The sequence below is a fragment of the Pteropus vampyrus genome, unplaced genomic scaffold (genome assembly GCF_000151845.1).
Source record: "Pteropus vampyrus isolate Shadow unplaced genomic scaffold, Pvam_2.0 Scaffold288, whole genome shotgun sequence".
NCBI classification, from domain to species: domain Eukaryota; kingdom Metazoa; phylum Chordata; class Mammalia; order Chiroptera; family Pteropodidae; genus Pteropus; species Pteropus vampyrus.
This window is the reverse complement of record NW_011889069.1, coordinates 95,124-116,536: the sequence shown is the minus strand read 5'-3', so window position 1 is coordinate 116,536 and position 21,413 is coordinate 95,124. Positions and strand designations below refer to the sequence as shown.

The window sequence follows — 21,413 nt, the reverse complement described above, 5'->3', positions numbered from 1 at the left end:
ACAACAAATAAACAGGTTAGGGAAGGCCTTGCTGAAGAGTTGACAACTAGGCTGAGGACTGGAATGAGAAGGGGTCAGCAGAGTAGAAGGGTTAGGGGAGAGGTGAAGAGGAAGAACCCAACATTCTTGGTGGTGAAACAGCAAGGGCAAAGGTCGAGGTGGAAAAGAAGTTGGTATGTTTGAAGAACTGACAGCAGGCCCTCTTCGTTGAATGATAGAGAAGGAAGAGTGATGAGAGCCGAGATTGCTTAGCAAGATAGAGCAGATCATGAACCCCTTAGGAGTTTATCACTAAGCATTTCAGGTTTATTATGAAACGAGAAGCTGTTGCTGGCTTTTACGCATGAGAATGGTGGAATCTGATGGTGTTTTAAGAAGACCACTCTGGCTCCTGTGTGGAGAATGGATTGGAGGGAGCAAGAGTAGAAAAGAGGAGGCTCATTAGAAGACCAAGCAAGAGCTCACCTTGCATGTGTTTATGTGGCAGAAACAGAGATGGAGGACACCTGAGCAATCAACAGCTTTCGTTAAAGGATTACAGAAAAAAACTGAGAAACCCAAGATATCGTTTAGGTTTCAGGTCTGAGCAATTGGGTGAAAGGTAGAGTACTTACTGAGATGGCGAAGATAGGCAAGGGTGGGATGTGTGTGTGAGTACAGAAGCATCTAGAATTCAGTTCTGGACATGTTAAGTTCAGGCTGTTTGTGAAACATCCATGATATCAGGTAGGCAATAGAATGTATGTGGAAGGAACAGAGAGGGAGGGTCTGGGTTGGAGATACTGATTTGGGAATCATTAGCACAGAGTTGGGTGGAAACAGATGTAATCACTTTAGGGAAAAATAAGGAGGCCCTGGACTTGGACTAAGCTTTGAGGAGCATCAATATTTTGAAGTTAGGGAGAAGAAGAAGAGCCAGACAGGGAGACTGAGCAGAAGTAGCCAGTGGGGTAGGAGGGAGGAAGAGACTGAGGAGGGTGTGGTAGCATTTGAAACAGTCACCGGTGATCCTAGTAAGAGCCCTTTGGTGACTAGTAGGGACGGAAGCCATTATGATTACAGCTGTGTAAAAACCTGTGTTTAAATACAGATAAAAAAATCAGGAGAGACTATGTTTTATTTAGATGAAGAGATTATTAATATTATCTCCTGTGAAGTTGTTCTAATAACAAAACAAATTTTTAAAAAGAAAAAATACGCAGTGTGTCTTGGCAAATGAACTTCTTGACTGATGATCTGCAGACTGGTGTTAAAGGCTTACAGTGTGATTTTTGTTGTTGTTGGTTTGTTTTTCATGGGCTGTGGAAAAGCCTGAAATGTTTTATGTAAGCAGAAGAAAGATGTAAAAATTTAAGCATACAAAGAACACCTGCTGATGTCCTTTAGTTCTTGATGATGTACTTGATTCTTGCAGGTGTGGTATGCTGCATCCTATGCTGAGTTTGTGAATCAGAAAATTCATGACATTTCTGAGGAAGAAAGGAAAGGTGGTTGTACTTTTTTATATTTTATATATGATTTCTAAGTTGTATATATTACATCTTTATGCAATCTAATTTTTCTACCTTGATATATTTAAGAAGATATTTCAGTAGGTTTTTTAGAGTTACACATCCTTGTTTAATTCTAAGATCTAATGACATATTTACATTTCTTTCATGGGTGCTGGAAAATAGTATTTAACATAATGAAAACCTCCAAATACTAAATTAGAACCTAGATCAGAGGATGACCTAGACTTAATCATCTCTGAGAACATAACGAGACAGATGTTGACTTTGTTTTTAATGTCAATGTTACCGAAGCATAATCTCCATACAGAAAAGTGCACAAATCATAATAAGTATACAGCTTGATGAATTTTCACAAAGTGAACATAACCTGCGTAACCTGTACCCAGGTCAAGAAATGGAACATGACCGGAACTCCAGAAGTCCTCTTGTCCTTTCTTCCAATTTCTCCTCACTCCCAAGTGTAATGACTCTCTTGACTTCCATACTACAGATACAATATGCTTGTGACTGAACTTTATATAAATAGAATATGTACACTGGTGTGTGGGAACCTTTTGCTCAACATTATGTTTGTGAGATTCATCCATATTGTTGAGTATTTTTATAATTTGTTCATTCTCATTGCCATTTGGTATTCTGTTGTATGAATGTACCACAATTCATTTATCTGTTTTATTATAGATGGAAGTTTGGGCTGTACAATGTAATTCTGACACTAACTATCTGGAGTTAGGTCACATTTTGCAGGTGAAGGGCAGAGTCTTCCACAAGACTCTCTTCACCTCAGACACCAGCTGCAAGCCCTGGGCTTCCCATGTCATCTGCACTTCGGACCAACTAACTACAATTTAGGGAGTTCCCACTATCCCCTTAAGTTTGATAATTCACTAGAATGACTCACAGAACTCAGAAAAGTTCTCTACTTATGCTTACACACCAGAACCAGTGAAATGAAGAGACACAGTATGAGGTTTGGTGGGGGCAGAGGAGTGTCCCAAATGTGAAGCTTCCATGTCCTTGAGTCATGTCACCTCCCTGGCACATTGATGTATGATTACCAACCAGGGAAGCTCACCTGAGCTTCGGTATCCAGAATTTTTACTGAGGTACCATTACATAGGCTTACTCTCCAGCTCCTGTTCCCCTCCATGTCTGATATCACCTTGCTCAAAGCTTTACTCCTGTAATCAGGGTTGAAGATTGCCAATTGTGAACACTCTTATACATGTCTTTCAGTGAACATATATGTGTATTTCTGTTGAGTGAACATCTAGGGGTGGAATTGCTGGATCATAGGGTATGCATATAATCAGCTTTAATAAATACTTCTGAACATTTTGCCAAAGTGATTATATTGGGCATTGATTTTCAAGTTATTTGTGATGGAATATACCCTCAGATTATGAAGCTTGCATCTGAATCACTAGGTCATCTGAATATAGATTTCCATTGTAGCACTTTCTTTTTTTCCAGTGTGGTGAGGTTGTGTGTGTACGTGTGTGTGTGTGTATTGGTGGGTGAGAGAGGGTAACATGACAGTGTTTTTCTTTTGATGTTTTACATGAATATATCAGAAAATAAGATACTAAAAACTACTCTATGTCCAACTGTAGCCTTTGATTTTAGAACAGTAATGCAAATAGCAGACAATATATGTTTATGGAGTCTGGGCTTCAGTGAAATGGGAATAGTGAGAATACTGGGCATTTGAGTTTTATTAAACCAGTACTATTAATACAAAACTATTAATCATCAGCCTTTATGATTTCTCTCCTGTGACTACAGTTCTTCGAGAGCAAGAGAAGAATTGGCCCTGCTATGAATGCAATCGCCGATTTATAAGCTCAGAGCAGTTGCAACAGCATCTCAATTCTCATGATGAGAAACTGGATGTGTTTAGCAGGTATGATTATGGGGAAGATTTCACAAACTTAATATTTAAAGGTCCAGAGTCATTTCCGTATTTTCTGCAAACTAATGAGTGTTTGTGTATGTAGACAAGTAACCAGTAGGCTGCTGAAGGAAGGTTTTTATCTGTCATTTCTTCCTCTCACCCCCATCCCAGTCCTCATTAACTATTTATTTTTCTTCCAGCATAACCAATACCCAGCAATAGGAGATCCTTTCACCTTAGTTAAATCTCTCCTTAACAGAGATTCTGAAATATGAATTTTCGAGATAGAATACATCTTTGAAATAATCTGCATCTCTGATTTTAAGACTTTTTTCACTAACAGGATTCTTTCATCAAAATAAATCATATGTTTAATTCTACTATATAAAAAAGATAGACAAGGAAGAATCATATAGGATGGGTTAGGTAGGAGCCAGATCAGGTTAGGCCTTATGGATAACAGTAAGAAATTTGGATTTTATTCTAAGTGTGATAAGAAGTCTTTAGAGGGTTTTGATCAGGGAGTATCGTGATGTCAATTATATTTTAAAACATCACCTTAAATAAAAATAAAAACATCACTTTAGATTATATTGGCGCAAGAGTGAAGATAGGTAGTCCAGTTAGAAGCTATTTCAACAGTTTTGATGAAGAATGAGAGTAGTTTGGAATAGGGTAGTACCAATGGGTTGCCAACTTTTATAGGCTTTGAAAAGAGAGGAGATGGTGTGAAGTGGCATTTAGGAAAATGGGAATGTAAATGTTCTAGGGAAGTACAGTATGATTGACTGCAACATTAAGAGCTCACTTGAGGTTCGTGGTCATGAATTAAAGTGAGACCTCTAGCATTGCTATGTGTCATTTTCCAGCTTCTTCACTGCAAGAGCCAGTGCAGAGCGGGCATGGAGTTGGGTTGCACAGTTTTGTGGTTTTGCCAAGTGCATTCCTCATAGCAAGAGAAATGAAGCAGCAGTGGGGATGGAAATCAAGAGCATATACAAGGGAGTAACTACAATGAATGACTTTGGAGTTTATGTGTGGAAAAAGGGAGAGAAAAATATCAAGAGGACATAAGACTGCAAGTAGGTGACTGACAGAGGATTGGATTAAAGTTGGTAGTGAGGTAGAAGGATTGTTGAGTCCAAGAGTTAGAGGGAGTGAGCTAGAAAGTTAGGAGACAATGTCAGAGTGGGTGACACATGGAATTGAGATAATGGGGGTTCTGCACTTACTGAAAATGACAGATCTAGGATATGACCATGGGAGTAAATGTCTGAGGTGGTTGGAGGACACATGAGAGTTAAATCACTCCCTCCTGGGTATCCCTAAAACTCTGTTCATGGCTTTATTCTAGCACTTTTTATATTGTGATTTTGGTTTATATGCCTGCTGCCTCTGCTAGACTTCTGAGAGTGAAAACTCTTGTACGTAACTTGCTATCATTAGTGCCTGTATAGTGCGTGACACGTAGTAGACAAAAATCTTCATTAGCTGACTGTTGAAAGAAATATAAGATAATTAGGAAAATTTGAACTTTGACTAGATTTAATAATATGAATAATATGAACAACTATCAGTATTTTTTAGGTGTGATAATGGTATTGGGGATTTGTGTGTGTGTGTGTGTGTGTGTGTGTGTGTGTGTGTGTACACACACATACATATACATATATATATTACACATACAAAAGAGTTTTTATATTTTAGAGATACATACTGAAATATTTATAGATGAAATGATGTCTGGGATTTAATTTCAAAATAATCTAATGGGTATGTATGTGGTGAAGTGGCCATGAGTTGGCAATATTGAAATTAGACAATGGTTATGTTGGGCTCATTATGGTAGTCTCTACATTTGCCTAGGTTCAGAATTTTCCATACTAAAGAATCTTAAAACTTCCTGGAAAAATATATAATTTTTGTTACATTGTTAATAGAATAATGGAAGTCTAAAGCATGATTTGATTAATTTATACACATCTCACATACATCTTCTAAAAGAGGTTTTAATGACACTTTCTGAATCCCTTTTATTAAAGAATTTCTGTATGTTAGAAATCTATTAAAGGGGATAAAATTTATTTGGTGTTTACTAGGCATATTATGGAACCGTTGAATTAGAAATTTGTTCTGACCTTCCAGAAGCTTATAGTAAAAATGTAAAGTTCTTTTGAATCTTAGAAAGCCTCATTTCTTGGAAGGACTCTGAGTTAAGGAAAGGGGAGAGGAGGAAAGAATGTAATCTTGTCTCTAGGAACACACTTTAAGTGTTCTGTCCTGTTTGTGCTTCTCACATCACTTCAGAGATGTGTTCATGCTTTCAGATTTTTTCAATAGCAAAATGGTGTCAGTATTTTGAATTTTTATAGCTTTTTTTCCTGAGGCATCTCTTTGAGCTATAGACAGTACAGATGAGAAATTTAGAAAGTGTGTATTAGCCAAACAATTGTTTCCATTAGAAAAAAACAATCAGGAAAAGTAATAAAGTGAGAGGAAATCAAGATTTGGGGCTAAGCAGGATCATTTAAGGAACTATTTGTTATGGAGTATTATGTAACTATGACTGTTTATAACCTAATCTCTTGTCCCCAGAACAAGAGGCAGAGGAAGAGGAAGAGGCAAGAGGCGATTTGGCCCAGGTCGACGGCCAGGGCGTCCTCCAAAATTTATCCGCTTGGAAATTACCAGTGAAAATGGAGAAAAGTGTGATGATGGGACACAGGTACTGGGATGGATGGGAAAGAGCTAAATCTTAGATGCTCACTTAGAGGGCTTAACAGAACTATTATTGGATTTAAATACAAATACCCTTCGGAGGTTGATAGTCATGTCATGTCAGTGCTTTCCTGCTTGTTAATTAAAGTATATTTAGAGAAAGGCAAAAAAAAAAAAAATGTATTTTCAAATATTACTTACAGTCAAAACCTAACTTTGCTGCCCTAAAGATTTGAAATTGTCTGGAGATATTATTGGGGGACTTTGTTTAATTAGTTTAGATAATTAAAATTATAATGTTCCAGTAGAGTCCTGTCACAGTGTTTTTATCCTAAAGTGATCTGGAATATCTCATAGTTTTTACAGTCTGTGGATAGTTATCTAATCAGCTTTCCCAGAAGGAGAATATTTTTTCTGAGCATTGTGACTCTAGTCATTTAAAAAATAAGCAGCAATTCTAAACCTTAGCTGGCAATCCTTCTAGTGTTAATCTCTATATAAGTAGGGAAATAACTCCTGATTATTGCAATTTCAGGACTTGCTACATTTTTCCCCCAAGGAGCAGTTTGACGAGGCTGAACCAGCTACTCTGAATGGGCTGGATCAACCCGAACAGAATACTCTCCCAATCCCTCAGCTGCCACAGGAAACCCCATCTTCTCTGGAGCATGAGCCGGAAGCTCACAGCCTACACCTGCAGCCCCAGCTTGAGGAGAGCGTCCTGCCGACCCCGAGCACTCTGACGGCCGATGACATGCGCAGGGCCAAACGCATCCGAGTAAGTGGGAAGCAGAGCTCCTCCCTCACTAGGTGCTAACCTTTCTCCAGTCAGCCAGATTGTTAGGTGCTATGTTTTCCAACCTATTCACTGTCTACTTCAAAATCTTACATCTAGCTCATTGCACACTCAATCTCTTTATTTTGGAAGAAAGTATTAACTATTTCTCAATGTCTTTGTATCCTGTGGCAGGCTGGAATGGCTGGTCCTAGAGTTGATCCATTTAGTAAGGACACAGAAGCTTGGGTATTGGCAGTTCCTGGACTGGTATAGTTAAAGTAGGATAGCTCTCTGGAGCCATAAATTTACAGGTTGGAAATGGAGAAATAAGTATATTTAATTATAATGACTATTTACATTTAAGCCAGTCTAATCTGTGCATAATCATAGTTCTTAAGTTAATTTTGGGTAACTGATTGGTTATCTGCGCTTTCCAAGAGAGACTGGCAAGTATCATTACTCATTAATGCAAACGGACCTGTGTCCAAGTTGACATGGCAAGTACAACCCACACTCCTGGGGACAGCTCAAAGTTAAGCTTTAGGTCTGGGAGTAGGTCAGTTTCTCACTTGTGTGACCTGAGTTTTGACTTCAGGCCATGTGGCTGCAGGACCTCCATGGTTTCTAGGGCAGATGTGTTTTATTCTTGTTTCACAGATGGCATTTGAGTCTGAGTTAGGAGCCGCAGGGGATGCATGTGGAGAACAATATGGTTTTGTGGGATAAGTGCCTGTGCTGACAAATTATATTCAGAAGACAGTTACTTAAAGTCCCTGTTTGTGGGAGCAGGGTGTATAAAGACTTTTATTAGTACTTTATGTGTGGATGGAAGAAATTTTTTATATAACTTTTTAGACTTTACAATTTCTAGATAGATGATTATTTTAGCTTATGTTTCTTTTGATCTTATTTGGATATGTGCAGCTGATATATATATATATGTACATAATTTTGTCTTCTTATTTGCTGATAAGCTAGAAGGGACCTTGAAAAATAGTCTAGTCCACTCCTTCATGTAAAAATACATTTAAACATTACAGTTATATGATAGCATTGACTGGCTCTAAGCTCTCTGAGGCTAAATAACCTTTTTGAGGGTCTTATAATGGAAACACTTTTGGCTCCATGTATATTATTTCAAAAGATTATGTAAAAGTATATGAATATAGACCAGAAAGGCAAAAAGCTTTGAACTAATAACTTCCCATCCATCATTCTACATTATTTTCCAATCTGCATTTCACTATCTTGCCCAATTACTATCTTTTCTGCTTTGGCCATTCTGATTTTTCTCTAAGTCCAGAGAAATGCTTACTAGATTTTTTTTTTTTTTGAGGGAAAAAAACTAAAGCCCACATGTGGAATGAAGTTGTGGATGTATAAGCATAGTCTAGCTATAATTGTAGCTGTATTCTTGAATGAGTTGGGTTATTGGTTTCGGTACAAGGTTCCTTGTGTCAAAGGAAAAGCCATGTGCATGTGGCTTTTGAAAAGGAGGTCAGTCTTAGTTGAACTATTTTTTTTTTTTATCCTCTCACACATTCTAAAAAGTAGGGCTATATATTTTTTCATCTTTTCTATCCAGGTTGGTAATGACCAACTGAAGAGAAGTCTTCCAATCCAATTGGTAATGTAACTATTTTTCTCTCCTCTAACGCTGCCTGCTCAGTTGGAGCTGCAGGTAGGTTTGTTTCCTGTGTTTCACATATCAGAGTGTTATTTAAGTGTTTGCCTTACCTGCTGTTCTTTGCAACCCGTACTCACTAAATCCTGCTGGAAGCTACAGTTTGGTTGCTACAGTAAATGCAAATTGGTTAATGAATAATGATAATTTATTTTTAGATAGATCAATGAGTAATCGTGGGCTGCAGATTTCTCATGCACAAAATGAAGGGTAGGACTAAGTGATCTCCAAGGTCCCTTCCAGCTCTAAAACAGTTTGAATGACTTGTAGAGTGGTATTGAATTCTGACTCTATATTCATCACTGTGCTAGGTACAAAATAGAATTTTCACTTGATTCCTGTCCTCTAGGAGCTTACAGTCTAATTGGGGAGACAATACTAATATTGAGTGGTTTATAGTTAAGCGCTAAATTTTAAAGCATAGGCTGTAATTGCTATAGGAACTTGGAAGAGTGAAAGGCCAATAAAAATGAAGGAGTCAGAGAATAATTCATAGATGAAGTGAGACTTAAACTAATCTTTGACAGAGAAGTAGCGAGAAAGTCAGTGGTTTCAGAAGAGGGCAGCCATAGGATCAAGGCCAAGACACAGGAATGTGCTTGGTATGGTAATGGAAAGGTACACAGTTTGATCCTAGGATGAGGTGCTAGGTGAAGGACAGTGGTAAGAGAGATGTGCTGGGCAGGGCTAGCTCACTAATCGCTTTGAAAGCTGGGCAGAAAATAGGCCAGAGAAAAGTTGTTTTTTACTTTTTAAAAAGAAAAATGAACACGACTGATTTCCTTTTTGTGTCAGGATCAAAATAATATAAAAATTGATCCATAATTTAGGTTCCTTTAGCTATTAACATCAAACTTTAGAAACATTTTATGGTCTTTGTCTGTAAAGAATCTGTTGTCTTAGACTTTATTTCATTGTAAGTTAAATCCCTCATCACAGATTTTAGCAACTATACCATTTTTGGCACCCATAGAGTAGCTTATGTACCATACAGTGTGGTGTGGTTACCTGGCTGTAACTCAGGGACCAGAAGATCCATAATGGATTCATTTGTGCTGCCTCCACATTGGAAATGTATGCCAGTTGTAGCTCTGACCTATAGAACCTACCACAGAGCAGAAATGGCCTGCAAGTGGGTTGTAGAGTGGGAGTGGGTTTGGCACTCACTACTTTATAATATGAGGATTACATTAGGATCATTAGATCAAAGAAATACAATCTAGTTCTTGAGTACTTAGACAATGTTCAGGGCCCCATGGAAAAAAGACGATAAGAACAAGGTTTGTTGACAGAACCGAGAAAGTGGAGCCAGGTGGCTGCTCAGTTTAAATCAAGTGTCTGAGGACACTCATAGTAATCAGAAATGACAGAAGACTTATTAGTGTAATGGACCAAGGCAAAACTGAGTTCTAGATTCGGTGCCCAAGAAGTGGAATCCCCAGTGGGACCAAGATCAGTTGTACATTGTGTTTGCCCTTGGAAACTACTGAACTTGGATGAAGGAAATGATTCTTACACACCAAAAGCTCTCTAAATCTTGACTCCCTGAACCTCAGGATAGCATTCTTTTATTTGCAATATTTCCATAAAGTTTTGGGAGTAGGCAAAATACTAAGAGTTTTTATGTAAAAAAAAAAATCTGTCCAGATAGACTAAAAAGATTAGGTAATTGCTAAGCAATATTATGAAGTAAAAGAAAGCTCTGTGGATGATTTGAAAAAGGTGTATTCTTACAGATCCCTGCAGATGCTATAGAAAAGATCTTGAAATAGTTCTTCAGCATTTTCATATGAAATACATGAATTAATTCTCAAACTTTTTTTGAACACGTCCTACGAACTAAACTATTTTTAAGGGATCTATATACAAAGGAGAATAAAATCTGATGCAGCCCTGAAGCAGCCCCAGTCAACTTGGGAACACAAGAGAACTGCTAAGTATCTGCTCAAGATACAGGAATAGGTAAAATACATCTCTCTTCGCCCTGTTAGAGAAGTCCGGAGAAACGTTTCTGTGACATAGTAGCTATGTTCAGAATTTTCACTAAATCAAAAACAATTATTTTGCTTTTCATCTAAATGGCTATTTCTTAGCAAATTTAGTTTAGAAGTTGCTGCTTGTAATTTGAAATGAAGGGTTAAAGCATTGTTCATTGTACTTTTTTTATTGTACAAGTAATGCATTAAGAGTTCCACTAATCCTTCAATTACTATTCCTTTACAGTTACATAAGCATAACCATTCACAGATATATTTTTTTGAGAGATTTTTTTTTCCTCCCTGGTATTTTGAGGAACTTATGAATGGATCTTCATTACAGCGTAACTAAAATATTTATTCTGTAGTCTTTGTGTGAAAGATCATTCTGTTGATCTGCTCTTAGAGCATGAGTTGTTTTTCCAGCACTAGTGATGAATTTACACTGAATATCTGGATTCTCTCACTTGGATTCCCTATAACAATTGCAAGGATTTACAAGATGGCTAATCAGCATTAGAAATGCAATCTGTGACTGAAAAAAAAGGGGCAAAATTGGTCTAGACAGAGAACAAAGTGATAAACTTAACTTGGTTAGCATGGCATTGTAACCAATGGAACTAACAAGCTACACTGAGAACTTATCCTCTGCATTTTCTCAGTAGGAAGTGATTAAATGCACATATGCCCTTTATGAAGTGCGCTCATATATCTTATCTCATGAACAAACATGTTCATATCAATCTGTATCCTTTGTTTCTCTTTCAATTCTTTTTCTTAAGTTGAGATATAATTCACATACCATAAAATTCATTCTTGTATTGTGGTTTTTAGAATATTCCCACAGTTGTGCAACCATTGTACTATCTAATTCCAGAACACTTCATCACCCTCAAAAGAAACCCCGTATCCATTGCCTCCTTCCCCTAGCCCCTGGCAAGCATGACAGTTTAGTTCTTTTTGTTGCCTTATTTTTTTGCTAAACATTTTAATCAAGCTTCAAATTCTTTTCCTCAAGAACTTCAACAAGTAACATTTAGCTGACTTACTCCAACCTCATTCATGCATGTGTGACTTAACCCAAGTCATTTTTTCCAAATCTTCAGTTTTTATTCTACTTCACTCTGGGATTTGTTTTATTAAACAAGTCCTCTATTGGGAGTACTTTTTTGAATGTGACTTAAGTCCTTTCATAAGAAAACAGACATCAAACGAAACACAGAAAACATTTGTCTTTTCAAGATGAATTTCTTTGAGATGGCTTCATTTTAAATTTCTTCACCAGAAACGTCCTCTTTTAACTGTGTTTCCTAGAGCTTAATTTCTATGGAAAGTCTGATTGCAGAGACCATCTACCTTCTCTGTAAACGTGCGAGCCGCTTGCACATTTAATTTCCTCACTAAATAATCATATTTGTGTGTCTTTCAGAATGCAGCTCTTCAGCATCTGTTTATTCGGAAGTCGTTCCGGCCTTTTAAATGTTTGCAGTGTGGAAAGGCCTTCCGTGAAAAGGACAAACTGGACCAACACTTGCGCTTCCATGGGCGGGAGGGGAATTGCCCCTTGACCTGTGATCTCTGTAACAAGGGCTTCATCAGCAGTGCATCCTTGGAGAGCCACATGAAGCTCCATTCAGACCAGAAGACTTACTCTTGCATTTTCTGCCCAGAATCCTTTGACCGCCTTGATTTGTTGAAAGATCACGTGGCCATTCATATCAATGATGGCTACTTCACCTGCCCAACTTGTAAGAAACGGTTCCCAGATTTTATTCAGGTGAGTGTCTGTTACTGAAATTCCTGTATACTTCCTTCTTTTGGTAAAAGAAACCTTGATTTTTAGAAAATTGAGACTGCCTATCACCTGCAGTTTCATCTCTTCTTTGTAACAGCTTTACAGTTGAGAACGGTATTTCTTCAAACTACTTTTGATAAACAAAAGATTATTATAACCCTTAATAGTCCCAATCAGACATTGGCATGTAAACATTTAAGTTTTGTATTACAAGTAATAAACACCCAGATATGGTTATAATTTTTAAAAAATGGGTGCTGCAAAGGATTAAGAAGACATGCACCTACTTCCTGGCCTTGGGGTCTTGTCTTCCTACCATTGTGGTATCCTATCTTGCTTTACTAAGGTCATGCATTTTAGAAGGAAAATTGGTTTATAATGTACTTTTGTATCAAGCACTGATCTCCTTTCCTGTGCTGTATTCTGGAGCAAAATGGGCGAGGATAAATTCCAGAATATTTATGATTTCTCTTGGACTTCGAGCAATTATATTGTTATATCTAGTCAGTGAATAATTAAATCTAAATAACTAGTAAAAATATTTATTTATTTTTTTAATTCCCAAAGCAAGAGGAGTCTAGGATTTAATCATGGTTGGGATTAGTGTCGGAAGTCTTGGTAATTTTCTCACTTAACACAGTTAGAAAAGTTGCCTTCAGGCAGAATCTAATAGCAAAAGAAACTCTAAAAATAATGAAGCAAAATGTCTTATAGGAATAATGTGATATGACTCACTGCTTAGTCCCCATTCATAGCTCTTATTTATTGGATATTTATGGCTAGAATTCAGAGGCCATATTCCTTTATTTAAATTATCTAAAATTACAGGGAATAAGTCCAGTTAAGGAGAAATAATGCCTTTGTTGTATGTTCTCATAAATGGGTAATGTTTTTTTATATCATTCAATTTGTATCTTTAATTCTTCAGAATCTGATTATATAGAAAGATATAAAAAGACCAGTTACTAAAGGGAATTAAATTGTTTCTGTACATATTAGAGGCAGAAAAAAGTGAGAAAGAATTATTTTTTGTCTTAAAAGTGAGTTCACTGTAAGCAGGCCTTTTGACTAAGCAAGCACTCTATCTTCCTCTTCAAGTCATATGGGAGGTTGAGATTTGTAAGCTCTCTGGCTGCTCATTTTGGTTCTTTGTGTCAGGGATAGCGTGTGGTAAGTCCAACTATCAGTCACAGCTGATTGGATTATACTACTGAGCTGATGAAAAGTCCATGGCAATGCCTTTGGCTCCCTCTAGTGTTGATAAACTGCATTTTGTCATTTTCTTTGCCGCCCTCCTCCCCTGACTTTTTCTATCTTCACTGCCAGGTGAAAAAACACGTGCGAAGCTTCCACTCAGAAAAGATCTACCAGTGTACAGAGTGTGACAAAGCCTTTTGTCGTCCCGACAAACTGCGACTCCACATGCTCCGACATTCAGACCGCAAAGATTTCCTGTGTTCTACGTGTGGGAAGCAATTTAAGGTGTGTAAGCAGTGAACAGCTTTAGGTTGCTCTCATGGCCACTGAGGTCATGTCAAGCTAAGGAGCAATGCTTGTTTGTTTCATCAGTTTATCACCCGCTTACAGAAAACTGGACTGGAGATGCATTTTATACCTCATGTTTGAGTTAGTTACATGTTAAAATTAAGGACAAAAAAACTCACCTTAATTTCCCAAAAGAATTAATTCTAATCCCTAGAGTAATAATCCATCTCTGAAAAGAATCCAAATGTATGATAAATAGAACTAAACTGCCATTGAGGAATTCCTAAGAGAACAATACATTTACCTATCAATTCAAGAGATTCTTATTGACCACTTATTAAATATAAGAGCCTGATAATTGAGCCCTGAATGCAGCGGAACTGTCATCTAATGGAGGTGGGAAAGCTGTAGAGTGTTGAGAGGGCTTAGATTACTTTGGGGTAAGTTAACGATTTCAAGGATTAAAATAAAAAATAGTGAGTATCAATAAGCTGCTTGGAATTTAGAAGAAGCAAAGGAAAAACTCATGGGAGACTCAGAGATAAGAGTTAAACAAGTAAGTGTAAAAATAATAAAAAATGCTTCATTGGGAAATCAGAGGACTCTGTAAAGATGTCATTGAGAGACACTATTGAATATGATTGTAGGTCATGCTGTCATAGAAAATGGAAAAGAATCAGAAATGGATTCAGGAGCAGAACAATAATTTTACAAGAATGTATTTGCATAGACTGTGGAGACATTATAGGAGAAGTAGAAATAATTTTCTAAGCTTACATTTTGTGGTATGTGTGTTATAGAATGTAATACCGATGTCTTTAAATATACAGTAGCGTAATTTAAAACACCATGAGAATTCTAATATAAAAAGTATTAACCGGTTTAGGTTTTTCTGTTTCTTAATTAAAAAAAAAAAAATCTAAAAGGAACCCAGTCTTGTGATGCTAACTGGTTGGCCACCTATCTAATCTATTCAACATTTTTTGATGATCTGTTTTGTGCCAGAGAATCACTTTAGCACCGAGGCACATAAAAAAAAACAAAACAAAACACACAACTTTTGTGCTTCTATTTTACTTTCACCCAGTAGATTAGACAGGGTTTAATCAGAGAAGCCAACCCACTGTGAGTACTATGGAATAAAGGAGTTTCTTACAGGAGGAACTTAATTATAGGAAAAGATGGAGAAATAAGAGTGTGAAAGGAGAAGTTGAAGCATCAGAGAAAGGTCACTAATGCACCCTTCTGAAGCCCTGACCTGGGTGGACAAATGGGAGCTTACCTGGGCATCCGGGAACCCAGGTATCTCCAAATGCAGGGAAAGCCCATGAAGGAGAGCTGGTGCTGTCTGTGGACAATTGTGTTGCTGTATGTGGTGGTGGACATGGACTTGGACAGTGGGGCTGACAGTTGGGAAAAAAGCTGATGGCTGAAGGGGAGAGACTAGGGATGAGCAGGAGTGCCTATGACACGTATAGTATCATGGCTGCTACTTCATTTCCGTCTTGTAGTCTGTATCGAAGATGAGAAGAACTGGTCTGGTAGAAAGATTCAAAATCATTACAAGACCAGTAACAGTTTAATCATATGTCCAGTGAGGGCAGAGTCTCATTGGATAAGGGAGCTGGCATTTTTTTGAATTTGTTTTCATTCAGGATAGACTCTTCCTAATTCTCTCTCTATGGACTCATATCAACATATGTCCCTAGATTAGATTATCAAACTGGATCTAGACTGCGCTCCATCCATAGCAGACAGTGTAATTGTTTACTTGAACTCTCAAATCCATAAAATGAGATATTCCTACTTAAATTCACTTGAGATTTAGAAGAATATCATGTTTATTAAAATGTGTGGGGATTAAGTATACATAGGATTTTACAAATCCAGTATTTCCTATCATTCACTATCAATTTCTCTCGTAGTTCTTAATACCATACTTACTCCAGGTACCATTCGATCTCTTCTACATAAATACAAAGGGTTTCTTCTCATATATCAGTATCTTTCAAATTGAATGGTCATTCACAACCAAGGCTTAGTGGAATGCATTTATTTGCTAGTGAACAGAGTCATTCCTACTCTCTTTTGCCATGTCTTTTTATGTTCTAGCACTTTAGCAACTCAAATGTATTTTGGTAGGTTGTGGTCACTGCTAACTTGTATTCTTTTTTTAAATCCTTTGAATTACAAAATTTATACCCCCACTCCTCACCCCCCTGCCTTTTCAAAAATTCTCTCAATAGAGAAAAGACAAACTACGAGAACATATGCAAAGGATGCATAATCCTGAGAGGGAGGCCAAGAAAGCTGACCGCATCAGCCGCTCCAAGACGTTCAAGCCTCGTATTACGTCCACTGACTACGACAGCTTCACGTTCAAGTGCCGCCTGTGTATGATGGGCTTCCGGAGACGAGGCATGCTGGTCAGTGCCAAATAGCTCTGGGTTCCACCCGCTGTCTCCCAAACCCATCCATTTCTGTTTGTGGCGATGGCTTTTGTACTATATTCTGTACAAATCTGTCAATAGGCTTTGTCAGTGGCTAGGGGAAAAAAACAGGCAAACAATTCCCAATTTGGAATTCTCTCCTTTCCAGTCTCCTTTCGCCCTCTTTTGCCACAGTTCCTTTCTGGTGACCTCTTGGAAGAGGTCTTTTTCTATCATTTTTCATTACTAGTTTTGTTTTGCTTTGCCTTTCTCAGTCTCTGCTCTTACTGTATTTTACTTCCTTCTTCTCATTTGTGTTCTTTTTTTTTTTAGGTGAGGCAACCCTTGGTCGACCTCACAGATTGCAAGGACCTTGTCAGCTTACAATCCCTTATTTTTTAAATTTTTTTATGCCTACAGTACCTGGTCTTCCTAGGTGGTCTTCCATCCAAGTACTAACCAGGCCCGACCCTGCTTAGCTTCCGATATCAGATGGGATCGGGCTTGTTCAGGGCAGCATGGCCATAGACTTGTTTGTGTTCTTGAATATAGTTTCTTGTGAGGTCTTTGCCTTCTCCCCAGTTGTTCCCTTGAATGCTTCTCTTTTTCATATGTGAAACAGCAATAGAAGGGAGCTTTCCATCACAGCAGGGTATGTGAACCAGATTAGCTGAAACATCAGTGTAGCCAGTTTACTGCTCTAATTCCTTTTGACCTATTACAGTTTTTGCAGAATACAGCAGATTCTCAAATCTTTTTGTTCAAGGTGATTTCATTATAACGTTGATGAGATATGCAGGAACTTAACTCTTGTTTTATCAATTAGCCTATGGTAAATTGGTTTTGTCGTATATGTTCTTTTGCTTAAAGTCATAGAACCTAACGATGATGTTAAGTGAGGACTTACTATATATTTCTGCCAGGAACTAAAATTCAGAACCTTAATTTTTATCTTGTTCAATGTCTTCTCTAGGGCTAGGACACTAAACTAAAGAAAGACAGGTTTGCATCAAGACAATTCACCAAAGAAATTCATACCACTGTAATTTTCCTTTTTCTAACAGCAGTTCTTTTGTCTATTAATGGAATCCGCAGTGGCCCATTCACCTTCAGTAATTTGCTGAATTACTATTAAGTCCTGTTAACAGTGACTGTTAAAGCTTTGGTGTCAGATGGGCCTAGTAATGCTGGTTCTGGCCAATGCCTTATTGTTTTGGGCCACTGCTTCAGAGAATTTTAGCCTCTAGCAGTCAATATCAAAGACATTTGTTTAGCTTCTGTTTGTAATGGGTTCTCTTTTTCTTGTTTTCTTTTTTTTCCTTTTAGGTAAATCACTTATCCAAGAGGCACCCAGACATGAAGATAGAAGAGGTGCCAGAGTTAACTCTACCCATCATAAAACCCAACCGTGATTACTTTTGTCAGTATTGTGATAAGGTAAAAGGAAACTATCCACAGTAGGATGCCTCTGTGGGAGTCCTGCTTAGAATAAATTTGTCCACACGTAAGAATATATACTAGGATCTTGCAGTTACTCTTAACAGGTGGTTCCTTGTTTCTTAGTAGTTTTCCATTTAGCCAAGAAAGGGCTAGAATGGCAGCCTCATTTTAAGCCATTTTCTTTTCTTCAGAATTAGTTGACTTTGTTTTGCTTGTTCCTTCTGTGATTTTTGTTACAAAAGAAGAGTCCTATTATGAGGCGCTTAGTATATGAATTCATTTAACATGTCTAAGATATAAAATGAGAGTGTGTATTATCCTCATAAAATATATGGTAGATTTTTCTAGAAGATTGACTAGGATGTGAAAAAGTTTTGTGTACTATTCTATTCTTTATTTTTGTACATTTACAAAAAAGACAAAGAGAATGCATGTTTATTGTTTCATTGTTTCCTTTAAGAAACATTTTTAAGCATTGATTCACCACTATAGGCACTAGTTGCTATTAGACTCGCCATTGTGGAAGATTCTTTGGCATATAGTAGTCAACTGAATACACCATACGAAGGCTTTCCCAGAAAGGCTAAAGGATGAGCTGGCCTTAGAAACAGTTCTCTTTGTATGATTGTATATCCACCTCTTAAACTTTAAGGTAAAGGCTACTTTTACTGTTACTATCTTAGATATATAAATTCAAGGAAGTTGCCTGGCATATCTAGGTGATGTTCTTATTTTATTCTAAGTTATGTTATATCCTTATTACCTTCAATATATATGTTAATACATTTTATTTTGGGCTACACGAATACTTTTTCTCATTTCCTTGTAAGGAAATTGTGAGGTGATTTGCTTTAAGTGGGAAAGTAGAATTGTATACTGCTTTCATGGCAAAGCATTTGAATTTGTAGGTTTATAAAAGTGCCAGCAAGCGGAAAGCCCACATTCTGAAGAACCATCCTGGGGCCGAGCTCCCACCAAGCATTCGGAAACTTCGACCTGCCGGCCCTGGAGAACCAGACCCCATGCTGAGTACCCACACCCAGCTCACAGGCACAATAGCTACTCCTCCTGTCTGCTGCCCCCACTGCTCCAAACAGTACAGCAGCAAGGTATGTAGAAGGCTTCTGACTAAATCTGAATCAAGGCCATGATTTGAGGAATCTCTTGAGAGAACATGGCTTCTCTTCAGATGCCCTGGCTTCTTTTGATTTGATGGGTGTTTTCCTATTTCAGATGCCTAAGGACTATCAGCACATACTGGGAAGAGAACATGGTAGACTTTCCCCAGAATTAGCGCCATCTGATAGCCTGAGCACTTGACTGGATTTCTTTTTCCTTGGTCTGCTGAGTGTCTCATATGTGCATATCCCATGCTCACAGTTTATGAGCTCAGGCTGCCAGAAGTACTACATAGGAACTTAAGTGATAGTTCTTAAAAAGGGGGTCATTTCTGCTGGAGGGCTTGTGATTGCTGCAGGTATTGGTGGGACTAGGGGATGCTGTGGGGTATTCTGACCTCGCCTGATGGTGTGATGTCACATGATTCTTTAATCTTTTCAGCCTCTTCTTTTTTCCCCTTTCATAGCATTTTGGTGCTTTAAGAAGGGCAGGCACAAAGACACCCTTGCTCTAATTTTTTTTTAATGGGTAACATAAAAGACTTTAGGAAACTTTGGAAGGTTTACATTTGAGAATGGCTGAAAATAACTAATTCCAGTAATTATTCTTGGGTTTTGCTGTAATTTTTCAGACCAAGATGGTACAACACATTCGGAAGAAGCATCCAGAGTATGCCCAGCTCCCTAACACCTTACACACACCACTGACAACAGCTGTGATCAGTGCCACTCCAGCTGTTTTAACTACAGATAGTGCTACTGGAGAGACTGTGGTGGTAAGTATGTGACTGGTAAGAACATCTCATCTCCAGTGGCCTTCACAGCTCTCAATGCCAAAGCCATGGTTGCAGAAGTAGCCCATTTTCCTTCAGTATTCCACATAAGGCATTATGCTTATGATTGGGTCTCTCAGTCCATGCTTTCCAAAGTTCTCTTTGAAAGGGGTAATGAAGACGTGGTTCCATAGTGTAGCGGTGAGCACATCTGCTTTACACAGAGAAGGTCCTGGGTTCGTGCCATGGACGAACCAGTGGAGCCATGGTCCATGGTCTACGGCCATGCCACCCTGAACAAGCCCAGTGTCTGATCTTGGAAGCTAAACAGGGTCGGGCCTGTTTAGTACGTGGACGGGAGACCACCTAGGAAGATCAGATGCTGTAGGCATTAATAATAAAAAAACGAAAAAGGGAGGGTGGTAGCGAGATATGTCTGGTGCTGCTCATTTGCTGTAAGCTTGTCAGAACCTCTAGGGTAACTCCATTGAATCTGATGCAGACAGATAGATATAGATAATTTTTCAACATCTTTTTAACTTTGGATTTTTTTCTGTCTGAGCTCAGGGCTAAAATTTGTAAGTTCCATGATCCACCAGTGAGACAAACTAAATTTTTGTAGGACTTAAGAGCACCGAAATATCTATAAGCAGTGGTGTTACCAACTAATGTGTTGTTTTGTGTGATTTTTCTAGACAACAGACCTGCTAACCCAAGCCATGACAGAACTGTCCCAGACCTTAACAACAGATTACCGAACGCCACAAGGGGACTACCAGAGAATTCAGTATATCCCTGTGTCACAGTCTACATCTGGTCTTCAGCAACCTCAGCACATACAGCTTCAAGTGGTGCAAGTGGCCCCGGTACCATATTGCATTTATTTCTCTTTATCTTCATGAATGCCATATCATCACTAGCCAGTATGGCAACTGAGGTCAACAAAAACACCCAATTCTCAGAGCTGGAGCAGGACTCTATGTAATGTGCTGCTGCATGTAAATGATGAATCTAAGGCATTTGTAAATCTTCCCCTCCGCAGGCTGTCAAGGACTCTAGACTTAGCAGTGTAAGAGATGTCGGTCTCGAGTAGTCCAAAGATTTTAGGCTCCAGCATATACCATCATCCTGTGCTGCTATAGGATAGTACTAGTGTGAGCTGTTTCTGAGCCTCTTCTGAATCCCTGTCCTTGGCACTCAGGTTGACTACCTGGTGAGGAGCCAGTTTGATAAGTTTCTACCTGGGCATCGAATGCTTATATCAGTGGGTGTTTGTAAAAAATAATTTTGATCCAACCTTTGACTATCAATCAGCACCTTATCAGTATAGATGTATAACTATGTTCCTTCTACCTCATAATTAGTAGCTCAGTCTTACTGATTAGGGAGCTGAAAGAAGGAATCCTCCTAGAACTATTGTTTTATTTAATTCTGCTGAGGAAATATCTTCCAGGCACAAATGAACAAACTTGTTGCTTTGAAATGATTTAGTCTCTGAAAATGTAAAACTAATATCAGAGTAGGAAATTGGAAGTTGCTGCTGTCACTGAAATTCTTTATCTTGTTTTTGTTTGTTTGTTTGTTTGTTTTTATGGGAGGGTTTTAATTTTAGGCTTTGAAAGAATCTATGAATCCCTCGAGTAGCCTGTAAAATATGATCTATATGCATTGTTCTGGAAAAAGGGTCTATATTTCAGTCAGATTTTCAAAAATGTCTGTGGTACATAAAAGGTTAGGAGCCACTGTTCTAGTGGTTTAATAGTGACGAGATAAAAGCTCGTTCTCTTCTTTTATCTTCTTTTTTACTGA

The 21,413-nt window shown here is 38.1% G+C and overlaps 1 protein-coding gene and 1 pseudogene across 4 annotated transcripts in view; one reads left to right on the top strand and one right to left on the bottom strand.

Annotated features, from left to right (window-relative positions):
• Positions 1 to 21,413, top strand: part of PRDM10 (PR/SET domain 10) — an 83,137-nt gene that overhangs the window by 50,653 nt on the left and 11,071 nt on the right. For 2 of the 4 annotated variants that reach the window (XM_023521041.1, XM_011376204.2), the window contains 11 exons: positions 1,415 to 1,490; positions 3,300 to 3,417; positions 6,004 to 6,133; positions 6,662 to 6,904; positions 11,994 to 12,341; positions 13,686 to 13,841; positions 16,091 to 16,270; positions 17,600 to 17,710; positions 18,622 to 18,822; positions 19,464 to 19,607; positions 20,300 to 20,470. In XM_023521041.1, coding sequence (XP_023376809.1) covers positions 1,415 to 1,490; positions 3,300 to 3,417; positions 6,004 to 6,133; positions 6,662 to 6,904; positions 11,994 to 12,341; positions 13,686 to 13,841; positions 16,091 to 16,270; positions 17,600 to 17,710; positions 18,622 to 18,822; positions 19,464 to 19,607; positions 20,300 to 20,470 — 1,878 coding nt within the window. The remainder of the gene's footprint in view (positions 1 to 1,414; positions 1,491 to 3,299; positions 3,418 to 6,003; positions 6,134 to 6,661; positions 6,905 to 11,993; positions 12,342 to 13,685; positions 13,842 to 16,090; positions 16,271 to 17,599; positions 17,711 to 18,621; positions 18,823 to 19,463; positions 19,608 to 20,299; positions 20,471 to 21,413) is intronic. The other 2 variants (XM_011376206.2, XM_011376205.2) reach the window with 2 other exon arrangements.
• On the bottom strand, positions 16,685 to 16,803 carry LOC111729916 (annotated as a pseudogene).